This window comes from Micropterus dolomieu, linkage group LG06 (assembly GCF_021292245.1).
Source record: "Micropterus dolomieu isolate WLL.071019.BEF.003 ecotype Adirondacks linkage group LG06, ASM2129224v1, whole genome shotgun sequence".
Taxonomy (NCBI): domain Eukaryota; kingdom Metazoa; phylum Chordata; class Actinopteri; order Centrarchiformes; family Centrarchidae; genus Micropterus; species Micropterus dolomieu.
In genome coordinates, this window is record NC_060155.1 from 22,884,737 (window position 1) to 22,908,333 (window position 23,597).

Below are 23,597 nucleotides of genomic sequence, written 5' to 3' on the forward strand. Positions count from 1 at the left end.
AAGCATCAGAATAGCATCAAACTTTATTAAACAGCTGTGGCTGGAAATGGCAAAAGAAGACATTGTGCACAATAGTTAATACTATATAGTTTAATACTATAAGAATATAATTGAGGAGTATTTTGTTGTGATGTATTTCTACTTACTCCACCACTCACTTGTTTTGAGGTTAATAATAAAGTGAATTTTGAAGCTCAGTGTGTAAGTTTTAGTGGCATCTAGTGGTGATGGTTGCAAATTGCAACCAGAGGCTCACTGTGCATTCACACATGCTCCTCGGGCGAAATAAGTTCTTTATAAGAATATATTAATTATTCAATTCTGACCTGTTATTCAGCAGTAAAAACTTAACTTTGTACTTTTTCTCCATGATGTTTTACATTATAACAATTTAATTTATAAATCCAACCACAAAAAGACTTTGAAAACTGTCAACAAATGGACTCTTTTAATATTGTTATTTAAGGCAGGAAAAGCAATCTGATTATTCCGACACAACATGAATGAACCATCAGTCACTGCCTGTATATAAGAAGTGGACGTAGTCATCGTGACATCAACCGTTGGTTTGTGGACTGCTGTTTTGTAGCCTCGAGTTTGGCCGATAGGTTGCCACCATGTTGATTTTTTGCAACCAGGAAGTGACCAGAAGTGACCATATTTGGCCGAGACGGGGAGCTAACGGCCGCATGTGTAGCTAGCTAGCTTGCTTCGCTAGGTGCATCTGTAATTCACGTTACTGTCATTTTAACAGGGCTGATAACTTTGTCTAGCGAACAACTGTCTTAAAACTAAATGTTCTCACCAGAGAAAGTGAACTCCTAATAAGCTTTTGCGCTGGTTAAATTTACACAGTGCCATGGCTACGAATCATCTCTAGCCTGATTGATAGGTCGCCATGGTAACGACTTGTCAATCATAGATACTCCTATCCTGAAACATACTCTGCTTTATGGTCAATTTTAAAATAAATGGGACTATTATTTACTAAATGAACATCATTTTGTATTGAAGAAGACTTGAAACTAGCGACTGAGACCATAAACTCATCAGGAAAGTGCTTACTGAGGTAATTATTCAGCTGAGAAGTAGGGTCATTTTCACATTATTTCTAATGGAGCCAGACTTGTTTTTGCAACCAGAAGAGTCTGCCCCCAGCTGTTTTTGCAACCAGAAGAGTCGCCCCCTGCTGGCCGTTCAATAGAATAAAGGTTTCAGGGACTCTCTGACTGCTCACTAAGCGTGGAGGAGAAGCTCCTCTATTTGTCCAAGTTTTTCTTCTTTTCTAACTTATAATAAATCAGACGACTACCACTACTTCTACTACTACTACTACTACTACTACTAATGTTACTTGCTCTTGTTCTTCTCCTTTTCTTCTTCTTTGTGCGTACCAAGTACTCAGCATACTGACAAAACGCGCTCTGTAGAGCAGTTTGTCCATTTGGGCCACTGTAGAAAAGACACATGGCGGCGCAACATGGTGACTTCCATGTAAGAGGACCCACGGTACATGCAGATGGCTCATTCTATGGTTATAAAAACATAACGGTTTATTAAGTAAGGTGTTTATACACCACGGAAAACATAGTTATGTATATTATATTGCATTTCTGTCAATAGAGCCTCCTAAATATTACACACTGGACCTTTAATGTCAGAGATCAGAGATGTGTTGCCTTTCAGGACGCTGTCATGTCATGCGTCCTCCAGGCCTTTAGGTGACGCAGTGGCAGTGTGAGCGGCGGTCGGATCGGATGTTGACAGGCCCTGCTGCTAGGCTCAAGCTGCTGCTCCTATCACGTTTCCAGCAGTTTCCACATCTTGCTAGAAGTTTCCTGCTACTCTAGAAACACTGTCCACATCCACAGCAAGCCCATGGCAACCGCACGGCAAGTGCAACATATAATATGAATGAGCTTTTTTTATATTTTCAATATATTTGTTTATACGCAGCCGGCTAACTGTCGGTCTCTCCTTTCGTTTTAGCAGCTTCCCCGATAGCTTCATTGACGAAGATCCACAGAAAGCTCTGGAGGTAAACATTGGCGTTAGCTAGCCGTAAACAAATAGCATGACGGTTTTACTATATTTCCGGTTATCACGTTAGCATTAACTTCTTCTGACCAGCTGTATATAAAGGAAGTTGAGTGCAGTGTCGGTGGTGTTAATGTTTCTGATGTTAGCGCTGACTTTGACACTAGCTAACAAAGTTAGCTGACGTTTCCTGTTAGCACACTTTACAGTAACAGTACAATTTCTAAATTAGCAGGACATTTATTTTATTCTGCTTTACCAACACATAAAATGCAACCTTTCTCAGTCATAAGGAGTTATTACGAGCTAGATAACGTGCATGATAAATAGTGGTTTTTTTAGGTTTGTCATGCTGTCAGCGTGTTCAACAGATTCAAGTATAAGTTAAGTCGGTAACGAAATGCTTTTCTACTTTGATTGACTTGTTAAGATTTAAAACACACTTTCAATGTAGTACTTCCTTCCAATTCGTTATTAATGGAATAATAATGGAAACTGCTCTATGATCACTACTACGGCTGCCATTACAGTTCGGGTTAAACATACAGTACTCATTAATGCTAACGTTACTCATAATCAGCACATTAATTACTTTATTTTGTCATTGTGTGTGTTTTCTCGCCGCTGCTGAATCACGACCGCCACTACTAAAATTTCCCACGATCATTAAACTATGCGCTACAAATGTTTTGACTCGCACACTGTGCGAGCTCGGCAGCACTCAATGCTCGGCTCGCTTCCTCTCCTCGTTCTGTGCAGAACATACGTGACAGATGGTTTTATAAGAGCAGCGGCAGAAAGTGACGGTGAACGCGAGCGGAGGAAAATATTCTGGCAGTAAATGTGCGGTGTCTGTTACAGTGTGTTAGCTTCTCAAGACCAAGAAAAGTCTATTGTTTCGCACCTGCTGGAAAAGTTAGCCCCTTCAGACTGCGCAGCTGAGCAGCAGCTACATAGCTGCTATGTAACTTAACATTAGCTCAATTTATAGAAAGCTGTAGTTTATTACTACCAAACGTTACTTGTCCAATGTTGAGAACATCAGGTACAAACTTAGACTAAACTGGTGTAGCCTGCAGCTCTGTCCTGTACAGACTGATTAAATTATTTTTCAGTTTTCAGTCTGAAAAGGTGGTTTTGGAAAAGAAAGGAAGGAGGTGACTGGAGGAGCTGAGGTTAGTAAAGCTAATTAGTGATGCAAACTAGTCCTTTTAAGCTAATGAGGAGACGTTTCTTTTTGGATTTTAATGTGCACCTCAGAAGGGAGGAGGTTTCTCATGTTGCCTATTTTTTATATTAATGTCTACAGATAAATGTCAGAAGCTGTAAAATGAAGACACAAAAGGCAAACATGAACAGTCGTATCTATAATGATTCTGAGGTCATATTAACAGGGTTTTCCGGCCTTTAAGGCTTAGGGGTGACTGTAAAATCACTGTGGAGCAATAGAACCAACCAAATTACTTTCTCCAGATCTAAAGGTTGTAGTTCCTCCAGTAGACGGATCTTTGGGTGTTGGTTATTTATTATCTGCTCTAGCTTTTCTAACTATTTGTTCAGAGTTCTGGTGAAAATAATGGCCCAATATGATGTGAAATTACATATTTTTCATTGGAAAACAATGAAACAAATCCTAGAGGAAACACTGATAATACAGTACCAAAAATGCTTTGTGGTGATAGGGTAGTAAACAGAGGAACAAACCAGTCACCTTTTGTTTAGTGTTACTTTTTCTTTGTTGTAACTGTATCAAAACAGTACTGTAGACTACCCATTTCTGCCATCCCTTTCCCTCTAGGCTCTTAATGAGGCCTTACAAGGAGACCCTGACAACGCTGAGTGGTTTTGCCAGCGTGCCTATGCCCACATACTTATGAAAAATTACAGTGGTAAGTCTACATACGTGTGTTGACAGACATGTTGGTTATCACACAGTCTTTTTCAAGGATGAATATGCATTAGCGTAGTTGCTTGCAGGAAATATAAATGTCCTCCAGTTTTACTGGAAACTGTTTTGTTGTGGGTTTTTTTTTTTTGATAACTGCTCACAGTATATAATAATATAACTGGGTATGGTTCCTCAAACACTGGAGTAACTGTTGTGGTCTAGACTGAGATCCTTGAATTAATATTATGGTAGTAGTAGAGGAAATTAGAGTGGCATGAGTATTCAAGTGATATAGTCTGAACGAATGTTTGTGTATGATAAACATTGTATTGTCTTTTCTCTGCAGGTGCTGTTGATGATGCCAAAAAAGCACAGCAGCTACAACCCAGCCTTCCCCTTGCTTTCATGCGAACAGGGTGTGTACTTTAATATGATAAAGAAAAATATGGAAAATCACACAAACAAATACAAATGCGGGACAAATTAAAGGAACCTCCTGAATAATAGAGGGGAGAAACATATCAAATGAAGTTTCTTCCGTGCATCATGGCACACTGAATGTTTGATGAGGTTGAAAATGAAGTGAATGAAATGCTACAGCCTTTACAGTCACCACATCTCAACCCAGTTTTACACCTATGAAAGATTTTGGACCAATGTGAAAGACAATGCTCACCACCACCATCTCCATGTCTGGCTATGCTTGGTTTTCATTCTATCGGCTGTACTCTGGCAAAAGAGATCTTGATCTCAATGATAATATCTGGTTAAATAATACCTTTTTTATATAAATGATGGAATATCTTGTTGAAGAATGGTGTTCATTCCCCAATAGAGTTCCACAGACTTGGCAAGGCTGTTGTGGAGGCTCATGGTGGCCTGACTCCATACTAAGACACTTCATGTTGGTTTTTCCTTTAATTTGTCACCCATCTGTAGATGTTTGGTGTGTGTTAAAGCTTCAGTGATGATGATGGATCCTGTGTTATTTTTTGCACAAGCTGTAATAAAAAGTTTATTGGTAAATCATGAGCTATGCTATGCGTGAAAGTAAAACACATGATTCCAGCTGCTAAAGTTTTGAGTTTCGTTAAAACTGACACATTTACTTTCAAAATGTACAGCGTTTTGGTATTAACAGTTCATCTTTTATCTCCAGATAGCCATAAAGTTTATGTTCAAGAATTATTTTCGTCATTTAACTTTTTTAAGTACATGATCCAAATTTTGTCACAAGTCACAGGTCACTTTCATTTTTCTGTGATAATCCGATGTAAGCGTGTGTGACATGTTTTTCCTTTCCCCAACTGCAGAATAGCAGAATACCACCTGAACCGCTATGAGTCAGCACATGCAGCTCTCACTAAGGGACAGCAACTTGATGGTGAGTACAGCCTATTTTGGCCTCGAGTACAAACTTTCCATCATCCCACTCTCTACCCAACCACTGTTCGCAGCAGTAGCCTGTCTGCCTCACTCTCCTTTTTGTCACTCTCTTAAGTGCAAAATCTGTCTCCTTGAATGTTGGTTATATTACTTTAATAGAGTTCACAAACCTTGAGCTTCACTTGGTCTTTTACACTGTATTAAGGATATAACTAACAATTATTTTCATTATCAATTAATCTGCTTATTATTTTGGTAAGTAATTAATTAAACAGCTGGTCAAAGTAATGAATATAATAATTGATTCTCAGATTAGTAGCAAGTTAAAATGAGGATCAACTAATCGATAAATGAATCAGTTCAGCTCTATACCATATAACCTACATTTGCACCAGAATGTTGATTTAACCTTTGCCAGAAGTTGTCCTTTATTTTCCTTTATCTTCCAATTTTGATTTCACTGTATTGCATCACCTCAACCATAAACAAGTAAATTATTCTTTTTACTTACTTTGAACAGTAAAAAACAACTGGCAACATGTCATAAATGAGCTGACCGAATTATACATATACATACATAATTATTGGGGATTTGTTTGGTAAAAACTTGTACAAAATGTACATAAAATCAACATACAATCTATAAAAATGTAGCAAAAATAAATGGACCTGCAAGATTCCAAGAAGAGAAGTTAGTAGCAGATTGCAAATATCTTCTAGGCTGGGTTCAGTACAGCCGTATTAAAATAATTATAAAAGGACGCTTTTTTTTCGATTGCATCATTGATTTCTTTGTTTGTTTTCATCTAAGTAAGATCAAGCCTACAATAGAGCATTTGTGCATATTTGGCCAAAAACAGCCTGGATTGCGTTTGGCCGAGGGATCCCTCCAGGATGTCAGATAAGGACTAAAAGATTTTAAACCCAGTAACTACAAGCGTTGGTACAAGTCCAGATCACGCGAGCTTGTGAAGCCCAGTGTCTGTCCACATTGTTCCCAACTCTGTTCGTCAAACTGAAGGTCATCCAAAACCACAGAACACATGTTCAACAACACATGGATTCTGACTTTGTTATATTTATATGAAGCAGCTTTGTTATTTAAAAGATAGCTGGAGTGATCAGCAACAGGTGAACAAGGAAATGTTAAAGCAATGGCTATAACAGCATCGCTGTCACCAAGGCATGAATTATATATATTTATTTATTTATATATATTTTTATAGCTGCATATCATTACATAACAAACTGTTGAATTTGGCCCTATAATGCTCCATTGGCAACTGAATAAGTGGTGGAAAAGATAAAGAAATAGGCTCAGGGTTTCAAAATCATTTGTTTGTCAAAATTTGTTTGGAAAATTTGCACCTCCTTTGTCCAGCTTTGGGTTCCACAGTAATGTATTAAATACATACAGTATATATGCCCACTTCATTTCTGCTTTAGAAACAAACCTATTAAATGAATGCCTTCAACCTTCTCCTGCACTTAGTCAAACTACATTAGACTTCATTAACGCCTCACTGATGTCCTCAATGGGTTTTTCCTAATACTTTTATTGAGTCTTTTGTTTTTCGTATCAACATTTCTTACTTAGTAACAAAGCAAGACAAAACATTTCTGTTCATTTTTGTGATTTCCACAGTTTCTGACAAATCCTTTGAGAACTGGATCAAGCGGTGTGAGGAGATGATGGGGGGTAAGTTGCTGAACTGAAACTTCTCTAATGTCAGTGTTTTAATTTTTTTCAGTATTTAGAACTTGTCTTCTATTTTAGGTTTATTAGGATAATTAACCGTCTTTTTTAATTTCATTGCAAATTGTTTGTTTTAGTTATGGTGGTTTTAATTTTAAAAAAGGTTTCAGACTACAAAATCCATTACTAGTTGCACTCTAACATCTATATACTATTTACTCCCTGCTATCAAACACTGAGCTAAATGGCACAGTCAGGGAGCTGATGAGCCCATCTGATCAAACAAATGAGCTTGCACACATCCATAAATCTGCAGTATATGTTCACAGTAGTGGAGGGTTGAGGCAGAGCAGCGTCTTCCAATAAAAGATGCATGCCATGTCTGGGCGGTATGTTTCTGTTTGCTGGTGATGCCTGGGCCCTCTGGATCATCTCAAGTAAACAAGAGCATGAGTTTTGACAAACACGCTTCACACCCGCGTGCACACACGCTCCCAGGAGCGGTATGATTCATCAGAGTTAACGTTACTGATGTTTGAAAGCCCCCGATGAGACCCAACCCCTTCATAGGCCTGCTCACAGACAGCTTGCACACACACAAACACATGCACACCAGGGTGTACATCACCCCCTCCCCTAAAACTTGAAAGTACCCTACTTGCGTTTGCTCACGCTCACACCAGGAGCAGTCGTCATTTCTTCTGGTGACAGTGTGTTTACCGCCAGCGAACACACACACACACGGCACCTGGTTATTCCATCACATGAGGCATCCTGCTGACACAGTCAGTCTTTTTTTTTCTTCTTCCCCAAACAGCCCCCCTTCTTACCATTTCAAACGCGACCTCATTAAGACAACATTACCACGCCTCCTATCATCTCATCACTCTCTTCCCTCTCTATGCCCTCTCTCTCTGTAATGAAGTCAGTGAATAATGTATGATAGCATGCTGGTAAACGGTGATCAGGCTTACTTGGGCTCACAGGGCTTTTAATGGGCGTGGACGGACCAGTAAACAAACTGGTGGCAAGGATGGGCTTGTGTGTGTGTGGGGGGGGCAGCAGCAGCACATCTGCCTGCTGTTGTTTATCTGTAGACAAGTGTATGTTAGGCTAAAAGTTGTGTTCTTATAGCTTTGCAAACATTCTATTTTAGAGACTAGAGTTTGATTTCGGCAGCTTAAGGGGGTGTATTAAATGTTTCCCAAATTTGCCTTCTCTCTTTCCAGAGGAGACACGGCTCGGCAGCGTCAACAGGGTGAGTTTCTCTGCACGGCCACCTGGGGGCATTGTTGCTCTCGGCTTCAGTAGAGAGCATCAGGCTTGTCTATGCTCCTGCTTCAAAGAAGGAAGTCTTGCTAAGCTTCCTTTGTTGTTGTCATGTTTTTTTCTCATTTTTGTCCTTTTCTTTCATCACTCTGCCTCATCGCCAAATCCTCCCCTCTAATTGTCATTACGTCTCGGGGGCTTAATGACCCAGCAGACACCGGCAGTTCCACCTGTGAAGTAAGTGCGTAAATGTAAACACACCTTATCTAGACATCTGTTTATGTTTTTTTTATTTATTGTACTAGCGTAATGATTAACCAAGCCTCAGTGCGTCAAAGTAGGCCTGTTCTGTGTTTGAGAATACAATGTACAGAGAAATGCATGTTAATGATGAGCTTCTTTTTATTATTCTTTTTAAGCTCTTCTCATGAAGTTTATTTTTATTATAGTTCTCTGTGTGTGTGTTTCTTGCAGACATGACTGGTACCAAACAGAATCTCAAGTCATTGTCACAGTCATGGCAAAAAATTTACCCAAGGATGGTGTGTATGTCAACTTCATGGAAAAAGAGGTATAAACACACACTTAAATGCAGTGTTGAAGTAACGAGTCTGTTTTCTCTGGTGTGTGTGTGTGTGTGTGAGAGACAGGGATGGGTTAGCTCTTGGGTGTTTCCTCAGGGGGGCCCATTAGATGGGTCTCATCCACACACATACAAACACACACCCTCTCCCCATGGACCCAACTATGCCTCCAGTGGTGCCTTGTTAACATTGCCCCCAAAGTACAGATCTAAGAACAATTTACCCTCCCCAGCTTCTCCAACCTCTTAATTGTCTGTAGATAGAAGGCATAACTGATCTAGGATCAGCTACAGAGCCCTCCAGGGACCACCATCTTTCTTTATCTTTTTCTCCATTCCTTTGTCTCTTTCCACCTCTCTTTCCTTCTCTCTGAGGGGTAACTGCAGGGCACCCCAGGGAACAGCTCTGTCTTTCCTTATAGAATAACAAACGGAGTTTACCCATTTCAAGAGAAATAGTTCACTCCCTCCCTATCAGACCGTCACTTGTTAGGCTCTTTCTGTGGTGTGAAGTACAGATAAGTTCATATATTTTTTACTAGGTCAGTATATACAAAAGAAATTAAAGATGAAAGGCAGTGGCTCCAGTTATTTTCCCCGGCGACTGAGTATGCTGCAGCTGTATACCTACAGTCAGCGCAGGAATTCAACTGGAAATGAATATTAAATCTTTGATAGTTTTGTGGAATCGCCCAAAAGCTACTTTAGTTAACTTTCTAAGCTTTTATCCCCGATGAACTACTTCTTACATGTATTTGGTTCCAAAGCAGAAAAGTCCACCTCTAGAGAAATGCTAGGTGGCGATTTTTAAAAGATTGCAAGTTGAAGCGAGGTACTGTTCAACAGCAAAAACAGGCAAGTTATTCCTCTAGTGGCCATGTTTCAGTGCTTTTCCTTTTGAGAGCAGGATTTTCCAAATGACAAGTGTGCAAGGAGTGTGAGGATTTGGGGCACAGCCAGGGCCATGTCCCTCTTAACCAACAAGCCACCCAGTCTAAGTGAGTGACAGGCTGTTAGGAGCTGATTCCCCCCCCCCCCCCCCCCCCCCCGGCTGAAGGGGACAGGGCGAGGATACTCCTGGCCGTCACGCCAGCCACATCAGATGATTATTTTAAAGGACAAGCTGACACTTTCATCCTCACCCCCAGCTCCTTGTCTTTCTTTTTGTTGTTGTGTGTTTTCTAAAGACTGCTGCTGAATAAAATAAAATATTGATACTACAGTTTGAACATGGGGATTGTTAAAATGTAAAAATGACTGGTCTGAAAGGATGATTTACTTCATGGTCACAGCACTACCTTGAAAAAGGCTTTGTAGCTGTTTACTGCCAAACTCAATGAAAGCCAATGAGGGGTGGTGCCTAATTTGTGGTTTCTCTTCAGCTCTCTGCCTCGATACAACTGGTGTCAGGAGAGAACTACAACCTCCACCTCCAGCTCCTGCACCCCATCGTCCCTCAACAGAGCAACTTCAAGATCCTCACCACCAAGGTATCACAGTCACTTCATGTTTAGTTAGTGCAGTTTGTGTGCTGTTGAAATCAACAGGGAGTCCACTTTTTAGGATGAACGTGTTGATTTTAACATGAGCAGCTATGCATTATTTACACTGTGGCATCCATTTTCGATTGTTTGACATGTTTTTAACAGGTTTAACAGAGATTTTACGGTGGCAGATGACATGAAGCAGAAACAAACTGTGTGTCTGACCTGCATTCTGTTAAATTGTCCATTATGCACGTCAAAGCACTGTGATGTGCGTTCTCTGATGTTGGAGCAGACAGGGCAAACAACTGCGGGTTCTGTCCTTTCTGGGGTCACAGTGACCTCAACTGACAAACACTCAGTAACTGGAGATTATAAAATGGCCTCAGACTAAGCAGGTGACGTCGCTACCAGGATGCTTATGGTCATGTCATATCTGGTAAATATCTTGAGATTTCAGAGGTGTATTCAACTCAAGGGAAAGTCAGGAAAATTTATTCTTCCTCTCTGGGAAGTCATGAAATAACAAGGAATTTAACAAATAAGTAATTTAACACATCATCCTATATATCTTGTTTCACAATTACACACAGTATGTAACAGATGGTGTTTTTTTCTCCACAGCAAGCCCAGCTGTATTCGAAAATAAAACTGTTTACCACTTTACAAGTTTTTCCGAACTGAAAAACATAAACAAACAAGGAAGGACCAACATTTTAAGCTCACAGAAACGCTCTTAAGTTTTTGAAAGTCAATGAAAAGTCATTGAATTTCACCCAGAATCATTGAGAACACTGTGTGTAGCCTTGCCAACCTATTAGTTACTATCATCAATAAAGAAGCAGACTATTAAACATGTCGGGGAACAATTTTTATGTCGCTATAAAGAAAATATGTAGTAATGTCTCACACTGGAGAAATGCGAGCACTTCTCTGACAATGCTTCAAATCTCTGAACTGCAATTTTGCTTGAGCACTTCACATGACATGTTCTGTGTGTTCAGGCTTTTACTCTCTTAATAGCTGATGTCAATAAAAAAGTTCTAGAAGAAACCCATGCCAATGCGAGTTTAAGCAGCTAACTGAAATTGTGACTGATCATTACTTAGGTTACCACTGAGATTAACATCATAATCTCTTCAATAATTTAAAGCACTATAAAGTAGGCTGTCACTACCTATAATTCCTTAATGCTGGCAAAAGCTTATTGTAGGAGAAAAAAAATCCACTCTCGCTGTATACAGTGCAGCTCCTGTGGAGACGTTAGCGCAGTTCATCTTAGCCGCTAACAGGAGATTCACGCATATGCACAATCCTCCCTCCTACTCACACACACAGTTCACACACATTTAGAAGGGCTGTACTCGCTGAGAGTTCCTCAGCTCTGTTTAAGGTGATTATGGGCCTAATGAGTAGGAAGGGCATTTTTTACTATAGACTAATTAGTGTGTATTCTAGAGGATGTGGGCTAATGAGTGTGCTGGCTGAGTGTGTGCTGATTCAGGGTTTAGACCACTGTCAGTTTGTAGCCTGCGTATCAAGAGGCAGGTTGTTTTGCTTAATTATTTTTTAATCATTAAGGAGGAGGAATTTGTTTTTTTTAGGGCATTGATCAATCCGGCCACAGTTTTTGGAAAATGTCACAGCATCTTCCAAAGCATCTTTAGTAGTATTCTGTTATAAGTAACTCAACAAAAGCTCATTAGATATTAGTAATTTATAATTGGTAAAAGGATAATTGTCACGTTAACTACTTGTGTCGCTTCATACAGGTGGTCCACACATAACTAACACATATTTATTACATTATTATGAGTCTAGAAAATAAATGACAATTTAGTGATCTTTACTCAACAAGGTTTACTTTGATAAAATTAAACTCTACATGAGGGAAAGAAAAGTTTATTACTGATAAAATTGTAATCATCTTGAATAGTTATGTAATGTAGGAGACAGACGACCTTTATGGGAAATGAAAGAGATGTAATAAGATGCACAAAATGTACACAGCCACCTACGTGAGTCGAGTGGAGTGAAGATGATATTAATGCAGCTAATGGTAGATTACTGAGGTAAACAGAGTCAAATACATTATGTAAATGTCTTATGAAAAGACAAAGCAGTGCAGCCTGTAGTGATATTAAAGTGTCGCAAAAAGCTTTGGTGAAGCCAGATATTTGATTGCGTAATTTAAAAACAACAATATTACAATAAAACATTAGTACAATATTATGAATATTGTTGAATAATAGGGTTCAAGCTGAAACAACATTGACGTGTATATATGGCAAACTTGTTAGCAAACAGCTTATTTACATTTCCAGCACTTTCGGAGCCACATTATCAGTCATTTGGAGTCGTGTTTCTGGCTTTTACTTTCTTTTAGCTCTGTTTTTGGTCTCTACCAACCACGAGGAAAGTGTTTTTTAGCTGCTAAATGCTCCACTGTGTGCTCCCGCTAGTCATGTACAGTAGGTTTTTATAAAACGACACTTGAGAGAACAGTGAGAGTCAACCTATCAACCCGTTATCTTAGTTTGTGAAATGAAAAAAGGTCAACATCTTTGTATTTCTAAGTAATATGAGTACCAAAACTCCATATTGTATCAGCACTTATATCAAAACATTGCTATACCCAGGGCCAGTCCTATTTATGTTTCTGTTAGATCTATATTTGTGTATCATCGATGAACAAGCATAAACAAAAAACAAGGGCCTGAAAAGATATGCTATGGTATTAACATCAAAAAACATGCAAGCCAAGCCACATAGTTTCTGAAGGCAATTATGATATTTATTTTAATTTATTTTACAGCAAGGCCACGGGGGGAATGAAAGGGCAGTACATGATCACAGGCGCTGGAATCACTGTATGGTGCCACGGTAGCAAAAAGATGTTTGATTAGTAGCGTTACATAACCTGACGACTATATTGTGTGCGTTATATCCAGTGGCTACACTGTGCAAAGTGGAGGCTGACCTGCACAGAAACTGCCCCTTCTCAAAAAAAAAAAAAACTCTTGCTCACTTTCTCACTTTTCCATGGCAACAGCAGAAACTGCATACCAGAGGTGCACGTGGGTTGCAGCTTAAACAAGGGCTCAGTCTTAGAGAGACCGCAGCTGAACATGGTCTCTGACTCTCTCTGTCCTCTCTCTACAGTCTGTCTTTTTTATCCCTCTTTTTTTTTCCTCATTTACCTACTTTGTCTTTATTTTGTCAGTCTCTCTGTCAATCAGACCGACGTGCACCTTCTATCTCTCGCTCTGTCTTGGACTCACAAACACACACATACAAACACACACACACACTCACACACACACCTACCTCTAAGATAACGAGAGGGAGTATGTGAGTGTACAAACCCTCCTCCTCTCCCACAAAGCCCTGACTGTTCCCTGGTCCACTGGGCTCCTCCGGTACACATGGCCCCTACACACACACACACACACACAGACACACACACACACACACACACACACCAGGGAACTCATAAGCCCTCGTTGGTAATTGCAGGATTCAAAGGTTTGAGACGGCATAAGAGCACCTAACTCTTTTTGAAATCTCCAGGTGAAATGTATGCGCACATGCACAACAGTGTGAGAGACCCAAACGAACTGAGCAGCTTTCTCAATTCTCATTTAAATATTTTGGAGCCGTTTCCGAAGCCAAGGAGCCACTGGGGGAAAAAAACATTCAAATGAACAACGGCATCAGCAAATCAAGTTTCTCCAGATTGGCATGCATCCCAAATGAGCATTTAAAAAAAAAATGCATTGCCCTCGGAGCTGTTGATTCCCAACTAATGTCGGTCTGTCTGTCTCTGTAATAGGCTGCCCTGCACTCTTCGCTCCACAATGTTTACGCTCCATCTCCCCGCTGTCTTTAAAGACAACTTAGCAGGGGGAGGCTAAGCCGGGCATGAGTGTGCAAGCACATACACACACACACACAAATACAGAGGCTGAACCGTAATCTTTCGACACACTTGTGCCACTTACACAAAGTATTTGCTGTGTGTGTGTGTGTGTGTGTGTGTGTGTGTGTGTCATCTGTAGCACATTATTGTCACTGCGACCTCCTCCTGTCCTCCACCACGACAGACATTCCAACCACAGGGGTCACCGCGACAACGGGGAGCCAATTACACACCAGTGTGTTTGATCAGAACAGACGGCTGACGCACACACACTTGGGCGTGTGCGCGCAAACACACTCAACGCAATTTCGCATCCACAATCGTTCATTCAGTCCCAAACTCATCTCTTTCTGGCAAATAGCTAAAGTGGCGTCTCCCCTCTTTAATTTGCATGCCTGTCAACGTCTAAGGATGTTTATATTTATTTCATTTCTAGCCGAGCTTGTTTTGAAATCCGTGGGGATCTGGAAAAAGAAGATGCTGGGTGAGGAGTCGTGGCAGGGGCGGGGGGTGGTAGTTACAAACACATGTGACAAGCGACACGGGACCCCAGTGCCCCTCTGTAAATAGCGTGTGTGTGTGTGTGTGTGTGTGTGTGTGTGGGTGTTATGCTGTATTGTATTGTCCAGCCATGGGTTCCTGTGGGTGGTGGCCCCTGTATGTGACTCTGCTGTCACATCCCTTTATGAGCAATTGCGTTGTCTGTCACACACACAGAGACGCACACACGCGCGCGCGCACACACACACACACACGGCGCCTGACCTGCCATGTCCCTTAACAGCCAGGAAACACAGATGTGGCAGCAGATTAATGTTGTATGCCCCAAGAGCACGCATAGAAGCGCACACACAGAGCGTCGGCTCAAGCTCCGCTGCAAAAACATTCAAGACAATTAATGGCACCTGCAACACTGGCTGGCAATTTTAAGACGATAACATTTAATTTGCTTGATGTCCAGTCTTTGGTCCTGTAGACGTTGTCTCTGCCTTTGACTTTCTATGGTCATTTACTATTTTTAACACAAAAGTCAGACTGGCTATTGAGTTGCTTTCAAAACTGAATACGTAAACTCTACTGGCCAGATAGCTGGTCTAAGATTTAATGTCAAAATATGTAACTTCACCCACAGGAGTTCAAAAATCTAAACACATTAAAAAATTATGTAAGAAATAGGCGTGTGCGATATGTATCGTCTGCAAATATATCTTCATTGTTGTTTTAACAATGTGTGAGGAGACAATATCAAGTAGGCTACGTCACTGACAAACACCTCATCTGCACAGTCACTGCCAATCTATGTCGTTAGATTAAAAACAACCTCACTCACATGGAGGTGGTTTGGCTTTATAAAGACAGATGTTGCTCAAAAGACGTCAATCTCGGTTGCCGTTAAAGACCACTAACTAACCACCGCACAGATTCTCAAGAATATGAAATGCTTCGGGAGTCCGCTGTCCACTACAGGACAAAACCAGCCAAGGTACCAAACACCGCTACAGTGATGATGACAGAATCAAAGCTACTAAGACAACAGCTACGACAGAACTTAATATAGTGACAGATGAAATGTTTGCACCGTTTGATACTTGCCCTGGTGTTTTTATATTGTTTTCACTTAAATACTTAAGTTTGAAATACATTAATAAGACCTGTTTCCATTAATATCATTAGTAAGCAACAATTAATATCCTATAGTTATCCATTCCTGTTTGGCTCCCAGACTGTAGTTGGCAGAATTTGTCTTTTTCCCGGGTCATAGTTGATAATAACTTCGGGCCAACCCCCTTCAATCTTTCTTTAACAGTTTGCAAGCAGCACACTGGAGTTCCGCTTTAGTCTTGAGAAGCTGCAGTCTTTATTCGCCGGCCACTGTAACTTACACTGTACATTACTGCTTAACTAAGGACGTATTACTGACCCTTTGCTCTGCCACACACGCTACGCTCACACTTGACTTTTTGACACGCACATTTTTGAAGGATGCCAAATGTTGTCTAATTATCATTATTGACAAAATCCCAGAAAATATCTAGATATCGTTTTTTGTCAGTATTGCACACCCCTCATAAGAAATTAAATTTAACTTAATCAGAATTACAAGCACTGCTACAAAGGCCATATGAGCCTGAATGTCAATTAGCCGTATTTATCAGCCATTAGATCAGGTCTGTCAGATCAGTATTTTTATATAAAGTTTTTTTATATTTCTATATAAGTCCTCAAAGCACTGTGAGACCCCCAACAGAGCCCAAAAAACTAAATCTGTTACCCGATTTCAGGTGCATCTGTCAATACACAGAAATTATTATATATTCAAAGACAAGCTGTCTCAAAAATGGATTAAAATCAGCTTGTCAAACACACACAGTCACAACTGATGAACAGGGTTTAATAAATCAACATAGAAACACTTATGTATACTGTATAATTTACAATACTAATAGGTTTATGTTTGAGCCATCCGTGTTTATTATTTCAGTCTACACTAGATTTTGGACAGTAAAAACAGCTGCATTGGCCTCTGTGGTTTGGAAATGATTACACCCAACATCAGAGCTGCACATGGTCAGATGTGATGCATTGTACTTGCAACCACACCAGTGGTCATGTAGAATGGTACTATAGCGCCAAGATACTAGGACTGCAGCTAACCATTTTTTTCATTCGCGATTAATCTGCAGATTATTAACGCCAGAACACAGATCATTTAAAAATGCCTGTTATAATATCTGAAAGCTTCTAATATCCTTATTTTATACAGCCAGCTGTCTAAAACATTAGATATTTGGTTTACTTTCATATATGAAAAAAAAAGCATTAAATACTAAGAAGCTGAAAACAGAGAATGTTTTTTGCTTAAAAATAATGACAAAGATCACTTAAATAGTTAAAAATAGTTGCCAATTAATTTTATTTTGATCGACTAATTGATTAATGAACTGTGAGTGTGAATGGCAGACTGCTGTTTTCGGAGAATTACACCGGACACAGCCCCCAGTCCTGATGTTGAAAAGCTGTGGAAGAGTGTCTGAATTTAAATCAACACAGAATCAGACTGTGTGCACAAACCTGCAAAAAAGTAATTTTTGAAGGATAACTGTGATTTTTTTTTTTTTTTTGGGCAGTAGCCTGTATTCTCAGCAGAGATCTTCTTTTTTTAGTCTCTCAGCCCCTTCGCAGGTGAGCCACAAAGTTAATTTCGGACACTGTACAGATGACTCGCTGTGCACAAGGCCCTTTTGTGGGGCAGAAAGCGCTGACACGCACCAAAGTGATCTATCAGTGTACCGCCACTCGCACTAGCTCATCGCCTCGGTGGAGAAGGTAGCAGCGATCATACTGTCTTATTTCCCTCAATCTGCTCCCCTCACTCACTCTCTGCCTCCTCGTCTCTAACCTTCGTCTACCTCTTGGTTCCCTCTTCTCCTCTGGCACCCTTATAAATGAATCATCACATCGCCCAGCAGAGCAGAAATGTTCCTTAATTGCACCGACACAACCAGCCCTGTCTTTCACATGCACACATATCAAACACACACACACCGTTAATAGGCGGTAGGGGGTGGGTGGGGCGTGGATAGCGCGACAGCTCGCGTGTCTCGCTGGTATGTGCCCTGTCAATGCAGCTCAGCGTTAAAAAGCGCGTGTCCACGTTCTCCCTCTCTCTCTCCTCATTGTTTTCCTCCTCTCCCATGTTCCGCTGGTGTAATGATTTGGATCAGATGCTGCTGTGTGGAATTAGGATCCCATCCTCCCCCTCTCCCTCCCGCTCGCTCTGTGTCTCACACTGGCCCTCTGGCTGACAGGCATCTCGTTAGTGCAGTATGTCTGTCAGTGAGGTTCGAGATTGAGCTGTGCCCCCGCATATCCCTGATGTCTCTCTCTCTCTCACAGACACACAGACACACAGACAGCCTCTCTGGCCTCAATAATGATCTGATGTCCTGTACTTTTAAGATGTCACTCTAATGGAAGCGTTATTTTTGTCCCGTGCACCAAAGAAGTGCATTTTGTTAAACATTGTTATCCCCCCTCTCCCTTATCACCCTTCTCTTCTGTCAGGTGGAGTTCAAGATGAAGAAGACCGATGCCATCAGATGGGAGAAGCTGGAGGGAGAAGGACAGGAGTCCAACATCAAACACTTCAATCCGAGTCAGTCTACAGCTTCTGCATTTACGCTCTTTTCCCTCCTATTCCCCCACTCAACCATCCTCCTGTCTCTGCTCTCATCTCTCCCCTTCTCCCTCACCCTCCTCTTATTTCTCTCTCTCTGCAAAGATCAATATAAGCTTCTGTGTTTGTCTGTTCTGCACTAAAATGAGAGTGGGCAGTCAAGCCCTGCTAGAGCCTTTCATTAGTCTGACGGCAAAAGTAGGCAGGGAGAGAGGGAAAGGTATGACAGCAAGATGTGACTCAGTATTTTAGCCCACACATTCCTATTACTGACAGGATTAATTACTTATGTAAGTGTGTGTGAGTGGAAGGGGGAGTAAAAGTTAAGTGGGCAGCCAAACTACCCTTTCCATGCAACCAGCTCAGCCTCCTGGACACCCTGTTTGTTAAGAGCCTGCTTATATCTTGGACTACTGTAACATTTAAACACGATAGATGACATCTGATTTTATGGGATCACATTGCTGTATGTCCACACTTGGCCTGAATATGTCCACACTTGGCCTGAATCTGTCTACTGTGCGTCTGGTGCTGTATTTATGTAAATCTGCGTCTGGATTACATTTCCCGCTCTCCCTCTCCATCTCTTGTTGGGATTATAGTGGGCGTATTTCATCCTGAAAATATAGAAATCAAATCACAATGCGATCCTTCAGCGACTGAGTTGGATGATTCAGTAGCAAAGTGAGCAGAATTATTTTAGTGTAATACATATTGGTTAGATGATTAGATGATAAAGTCAAGGTATTAAATTGCATTTATTTCAAATGTCAAAAACATTATTGTAAAAATATGTAAAACGCTATTTGTTTCAGTTTTTTTACAGGAATTGAAGAGCTCTTCTTAGCGTCTTACCAATGTCTCTGCGCTGCTTTAAAATCTCATTTCTCTGATTTAACTGTATGAACTTGTAGTGTTTTTAACACAGTTTCCCTTCTACATCAGATCAGTACCCATCATCGTCCCACTATTCCTGCAAATGGGACAAGATGGTGGTTGACATCAACGAGGAGGAGAAAAGTGAGAAGCTGGAGGGAGATGCAGCGCTTAACAAGCTCTTCCAGCAGATCTACTGCGATGGCTCAGATGAGGTCAAGCGAGCTATGAACAAATCCTTTGTAAGTATTATACTTAAGTTACTTTAGTCTTTAATGCTGGTAATCACTTAAACCGCAATGCCATAGTAGCCAGCTATTTTTTGCACACAAAGATCCCTGGTCTTATTCTCATAATTGTGGATGCTCTGACTTGGGGTCATGCTAACTTTGCACTCTCCACCTCTGTTAGAGATTCAGGAAGCTCAACTCCAGCAAAACAACATATGGAAGCAGAGCTAGCATCCGAAAGTTCTCAAAATTGACATACATTTAACACAACACAGTGGGAATCGAACCCAGGTCTCTCACACCAAAGGCATGTATCTTATCCATTGCGCCATCTCCTTCTACCTCTTCCTCCTCCTCCTCCTATCTGCGGTTCTGTTATTCACTGCCTGCAGGTAACGTTAAATGGTAGAAAAAGGAGCACCTAGTTTGTCTCAGCCAGCAGCTTTTCTCCCAATAAGTTAATATACAGCCTGTTACGATATACATTTCAACGTGTGTGTGTGTGTCAGAAGAGGAACACTTGCTGAAGAGACAGAGTTGGTGTTGTGCCGAGTTGTCCGCACCTCGCAGGATTTTCGGATAATTTATCGCCGTTGATGAACCACCCAAACAATATTTTATCGTTTTTAAATAGCCGGCTACTTGAAATAGACCCGCAAGGTACTGCGACGTGCATGTAGTTGTCAGCAGCTGTAACGCAAAACTCACACAAGACCAGTGAATGACAGGCGAGAGAGAGAAAAGGGTCTTCAAAAAGCCTCAGTTTAGCTGGAAATTTACAGTGTAAGTTCAATGAACAGAGACTGTAGCTCTGCAGCTTCTCAAGAATAAAGCGGAGCTTACCGTGTGTAACCACCCCCCCCCTGCGCGCGCGCACGCGCAATTCGCCACACACAAAAAGACATGATTCAACTATTAGTCGACTATAGGCAGGACTTGACGATTCTGATTCGACTATGTAAATCCTTAGTCAGGGACAGCCCTACAAGAGACATAACGTTACATTGTAGGACCCGCTAGTCTTGATGGCAGTATCGATAAGCTCGGACCTTATTGATTTTCAGGTTTTGAGAAAGTTTGGAACCGGGTCCTTTTAGAACCGGGTATCGATCCCTATCTCTACTCTGAGCTCTTAAGTTTGGTTTTCGCCACAAATTGCAGGAAGTGTTGGAACAGTTTGGAACAGACAGTCTTTATCATCGTCTAATGATATTGCTATTAAAATATAGATTTTATACCAGGCGAGGATGAAAATATCATCTTTTCCTTTATTGCATCTCCATTTACTCTTTAATAGCTAAATAAATATTAGAATATTATATATAATAATAATAATAGAATATTAGATTATATTATTCATATAAATTTATATTCCTTAGCTTCTTACCTATCAAAGGACACCAGAATTATGCATCTAGACCTAATGGTTGAGGAGTTATTCCTGATGCATTTTGGGTATGTTAGTTTAGGCTTTTTTCCTGGAAATGGGTGTCTGTGTTTAAGAGGTTAGAATGAGGTATGGTCAGGCGCATTGTTGGCGCATTGCTATCTTGAGGCAGCAGAAAGCGATTGTGCCATTCACCAACAAAAACCTGACCCTGTCTAAAGTCAATGACGCACTATTTTCCTGCTCCCCATTAAGAGAGACGCTGTGCGCATTTACGCACAAAGCACAGCAACATAACGTCATTGCTTGTTTAAATGTACCACTCCGACAGGATCGGTAAGGATGCACTGACAGCAGCCTTTCTAATCATTAATGTAAATCGTTAAATAAAACACTCATACATCAGTACAACACACAATAAAGAAATCACCTGGAAGATAATAATGCAGCGCAGTGAGGATACAAATGTTTCATAGAGGAGATGAGCGTCTGCAGTGTAGTTCATACACTTCACTGATAAACCACAGAACTGAAGAGGAACTTTAGGCTTCATGATCAAAGAAAGTCTTTATATTACGTCGACATTGTTATCCATATTCACACACCATCTCTCACTCGTCCACATGAGCTCACTCTCTCTCTGCTGCAAAAAACCTTTATTTATATATTATTACGTTGTTTATAATGTGCCATTATTCTACCAATCTAATAGCAATGCGCCAAGGTACAAGCACACCTGGCATTAAAAGGGAATGGGCGATTTGTTGCATGTTATGCGCAAAACACACCCATGATTAATTAAGACACCACAGCCCTTTTGAACCATGCGCCTGGCGCACCGACCATTTGTTCTGTCGGTAAACTAGCAAAAGTGGTTTCGGACACTTCACACTGTGCACTTTGATTGTAAAAATAGGTCCCTTACAGTCAGGTGCATTTCAAAAATCTTGATGATAATGTCTTACAGCTCCATTTGAATTAGATCCTTGTCTGTGTACTCCTGTTAAAATACTTGTGGTCAACCATCAAAGGAAAATCAGTCATAATCGTCCTGGTAATAGTCCACTGGAAAACCAACCATTGCTCTTAGTTTCTTTGAATTTCCTTTAGAAAATATTCGGCCACTGAAATTAATCGGCCGAAAATAGCAAAAAAAGCACTTTCGGTGTTCGGCCTAGTAAGTCAAAAGGCCAATTAAATTTTACAGATCAATTACGTTGACATGTCGGCAGTGTGGAAGCATTTTAAAGTGACCGAGAACGACGCGAAAATTGCACTGCTGAATTGGCTCCTAGCACATCCGCTCCATCTGTGGCTGGCTTCTTAGAAAAGGCAACAAACGGTCTGACCAGCTTTGAGTGTTTCTGTCACTCGTTTGTGAGAAGGCAATAAAGCTAACCGCACCTAAATTTGGAGTGCACACATATTCAAGCATTTATGGTAACTGAAACGGACCAGAGCGAGCTGACAGGCAGGTTAGCGACTTTATCTTGTCAGTTTCTCTCTTTACAGAGACGAGTGTTGCAGTATGAGAGTCTTTATGTTAAGCGATATGAGGATACACATGTGACAAAGTCTGGTTTTCAAAATAAGGTGTCTATACAGTATGGAAATAAGATTAATTTAATTATATTCATAGAACGTATAAAACATGTGTACATTAAAAGTAAATGGAGACATGTAATTTACTTTACCGGATCCTCTTGGGCCTCAGACCCACCCACGAAAATAGGAAAATAGGCCAAAATGTGAATGTAATTGTTCAGTAATCGGGGTTTCGGCTAAGGCCAAGAATTTTCATTTCGTTGCATCCCTGTTGTAAACAATCCTTCTCCAGCGTGCACACACCCTGAATTGACAGGGACCCCAGCCTCACACATGTATCCAAACATCCATTCGGGACAGTCGTCCCAACATTTATGTTAATTGTCAAAAATGTCCTTTTAATTAAAGCACAAAAAACAAAAACGTACAGCCTAAAGCTGATACATTAGTTGTTGTTGATAAACACATATTTATGAGGAATACAACACATGGAGAAAGGAACGATGCTGCAAGACATTGTCTGGTTACTGAGCTTCAGTAAGACCTCATTTATGTGCATGTAAGGATGTGTGTAAGGGTGTGTGATTGATGCTAATTGATGATTGGCATTTTGTGTTATTGATCTAATAGTGCCGGAGTACCACGGTACACTTGAAAAAAAGATTTGCTGTCATTTCCAACGTACAGCCTAAAGCTGATGGTGTTCCTAACATCCATGTGGAGTAGTAATTTCTGCATTTGACAGACCGGACCTTCAGGAGAACAAAGGTCCGCTTATATAGAAATCAGCATTTTTAATTATATGAAATAACAAGAAAATTCAAAATTAGTTACTGGTCAAACACAATCCACCTTGTTAATCAATACTTATGCAGTCAGTGATGCTGCAGTGGACTTGTCAAAGCCCTAAGCACTTATAAGCAGAGAAGGTATTGCATAACTACAGCAGTAATGAAATGACAGATCTTTCCACTGAAGTGATTTCTCTCCTTCTCTCCTCCCTTTGCAGATGGAGTCAGGTGGTACAGTCCTGAGCACCAACTGGAAAGATGTGGGCAAGAGAAAAGTGGAAATAAGCCCACCGGACGACACAGAGTTCAAGAAGTTCTGAGCACCCCCC

General features: G+C 40.7%; 1 protein-coding gene across 4 annotated transcripts in view; it reads left to right on the forward strand.

Moving 5' to 3' along the window:
• The first annotated feature begins 1,697 nt into the window (after window positions 1-1,697).
• The window catches only part of sugt1 (SGT1 homolog, MIS12 kinetochore complex assembly cochaperone), a 22,655-nt gene continuing 755 nt past the window's right edge, over window positions 1,698-23,597 (forward strand). Inside the window, exons 1-13 of one of the 4 annotated variants that reach the window (XM_046052661.1) lie at window positions 1,698-1,892; window positions 1,990-2,038; window positions 3,836-3,926; window positions 4,272-4,341; window positions 5,239-5,309; window positions 6,957-7,010; window positions 8,237-8,265; window positions 8,488-8,513; window positions 8,751-8,847; window positions 10,242-10,349; window positions 18,328-18,418; window positions 19,385-19,557; window positions 19,727-19,853. In XM_046052661.1, coding sequence (XP_045908617.1) covers window positions 1,879-1,892; window positions 1,990-2,038; window positions 3,836-3,926; window positions 4,272-4,341; window positions 5,239-5,309; window positions 6,957-7,010; window positions 8,237-8,265; window positions 8,488-8,513; window positions 8,751-8,847; window positions 10,242-10,349; window positions 18,328-18,418; window positions 19,385-19,557; window positions 19,727-19,810 — 957 coding nt within the window. In that variant the 5' untranslated portion in view covers window positions 1,698-1,878 and the 3' untranslated portion in view covers window positions 19,811-19,853. Of the gene's footprint in view, window positions 1,893-1,989; window positions 2,039-3,835; window positions 3,927-4,271; window positions 4,342-5,238; window positions 5,310-6,956; window positions 7,011-8,236; window positions 8,266-8,487; window positions 8,514-8,750; window positions 8,848-10,241; window positions 10,350-18,327; window positions 18,419-19,384; window positions 19,558-19,726; window positions 19,854-23,486; window positions 23,592-23,597 lie in introns of those variants that run through there. The other 3 variants (XM_046052658.1, XM_046052660.1, XM_046052659.1) reach the window with 3 other exon arrangements.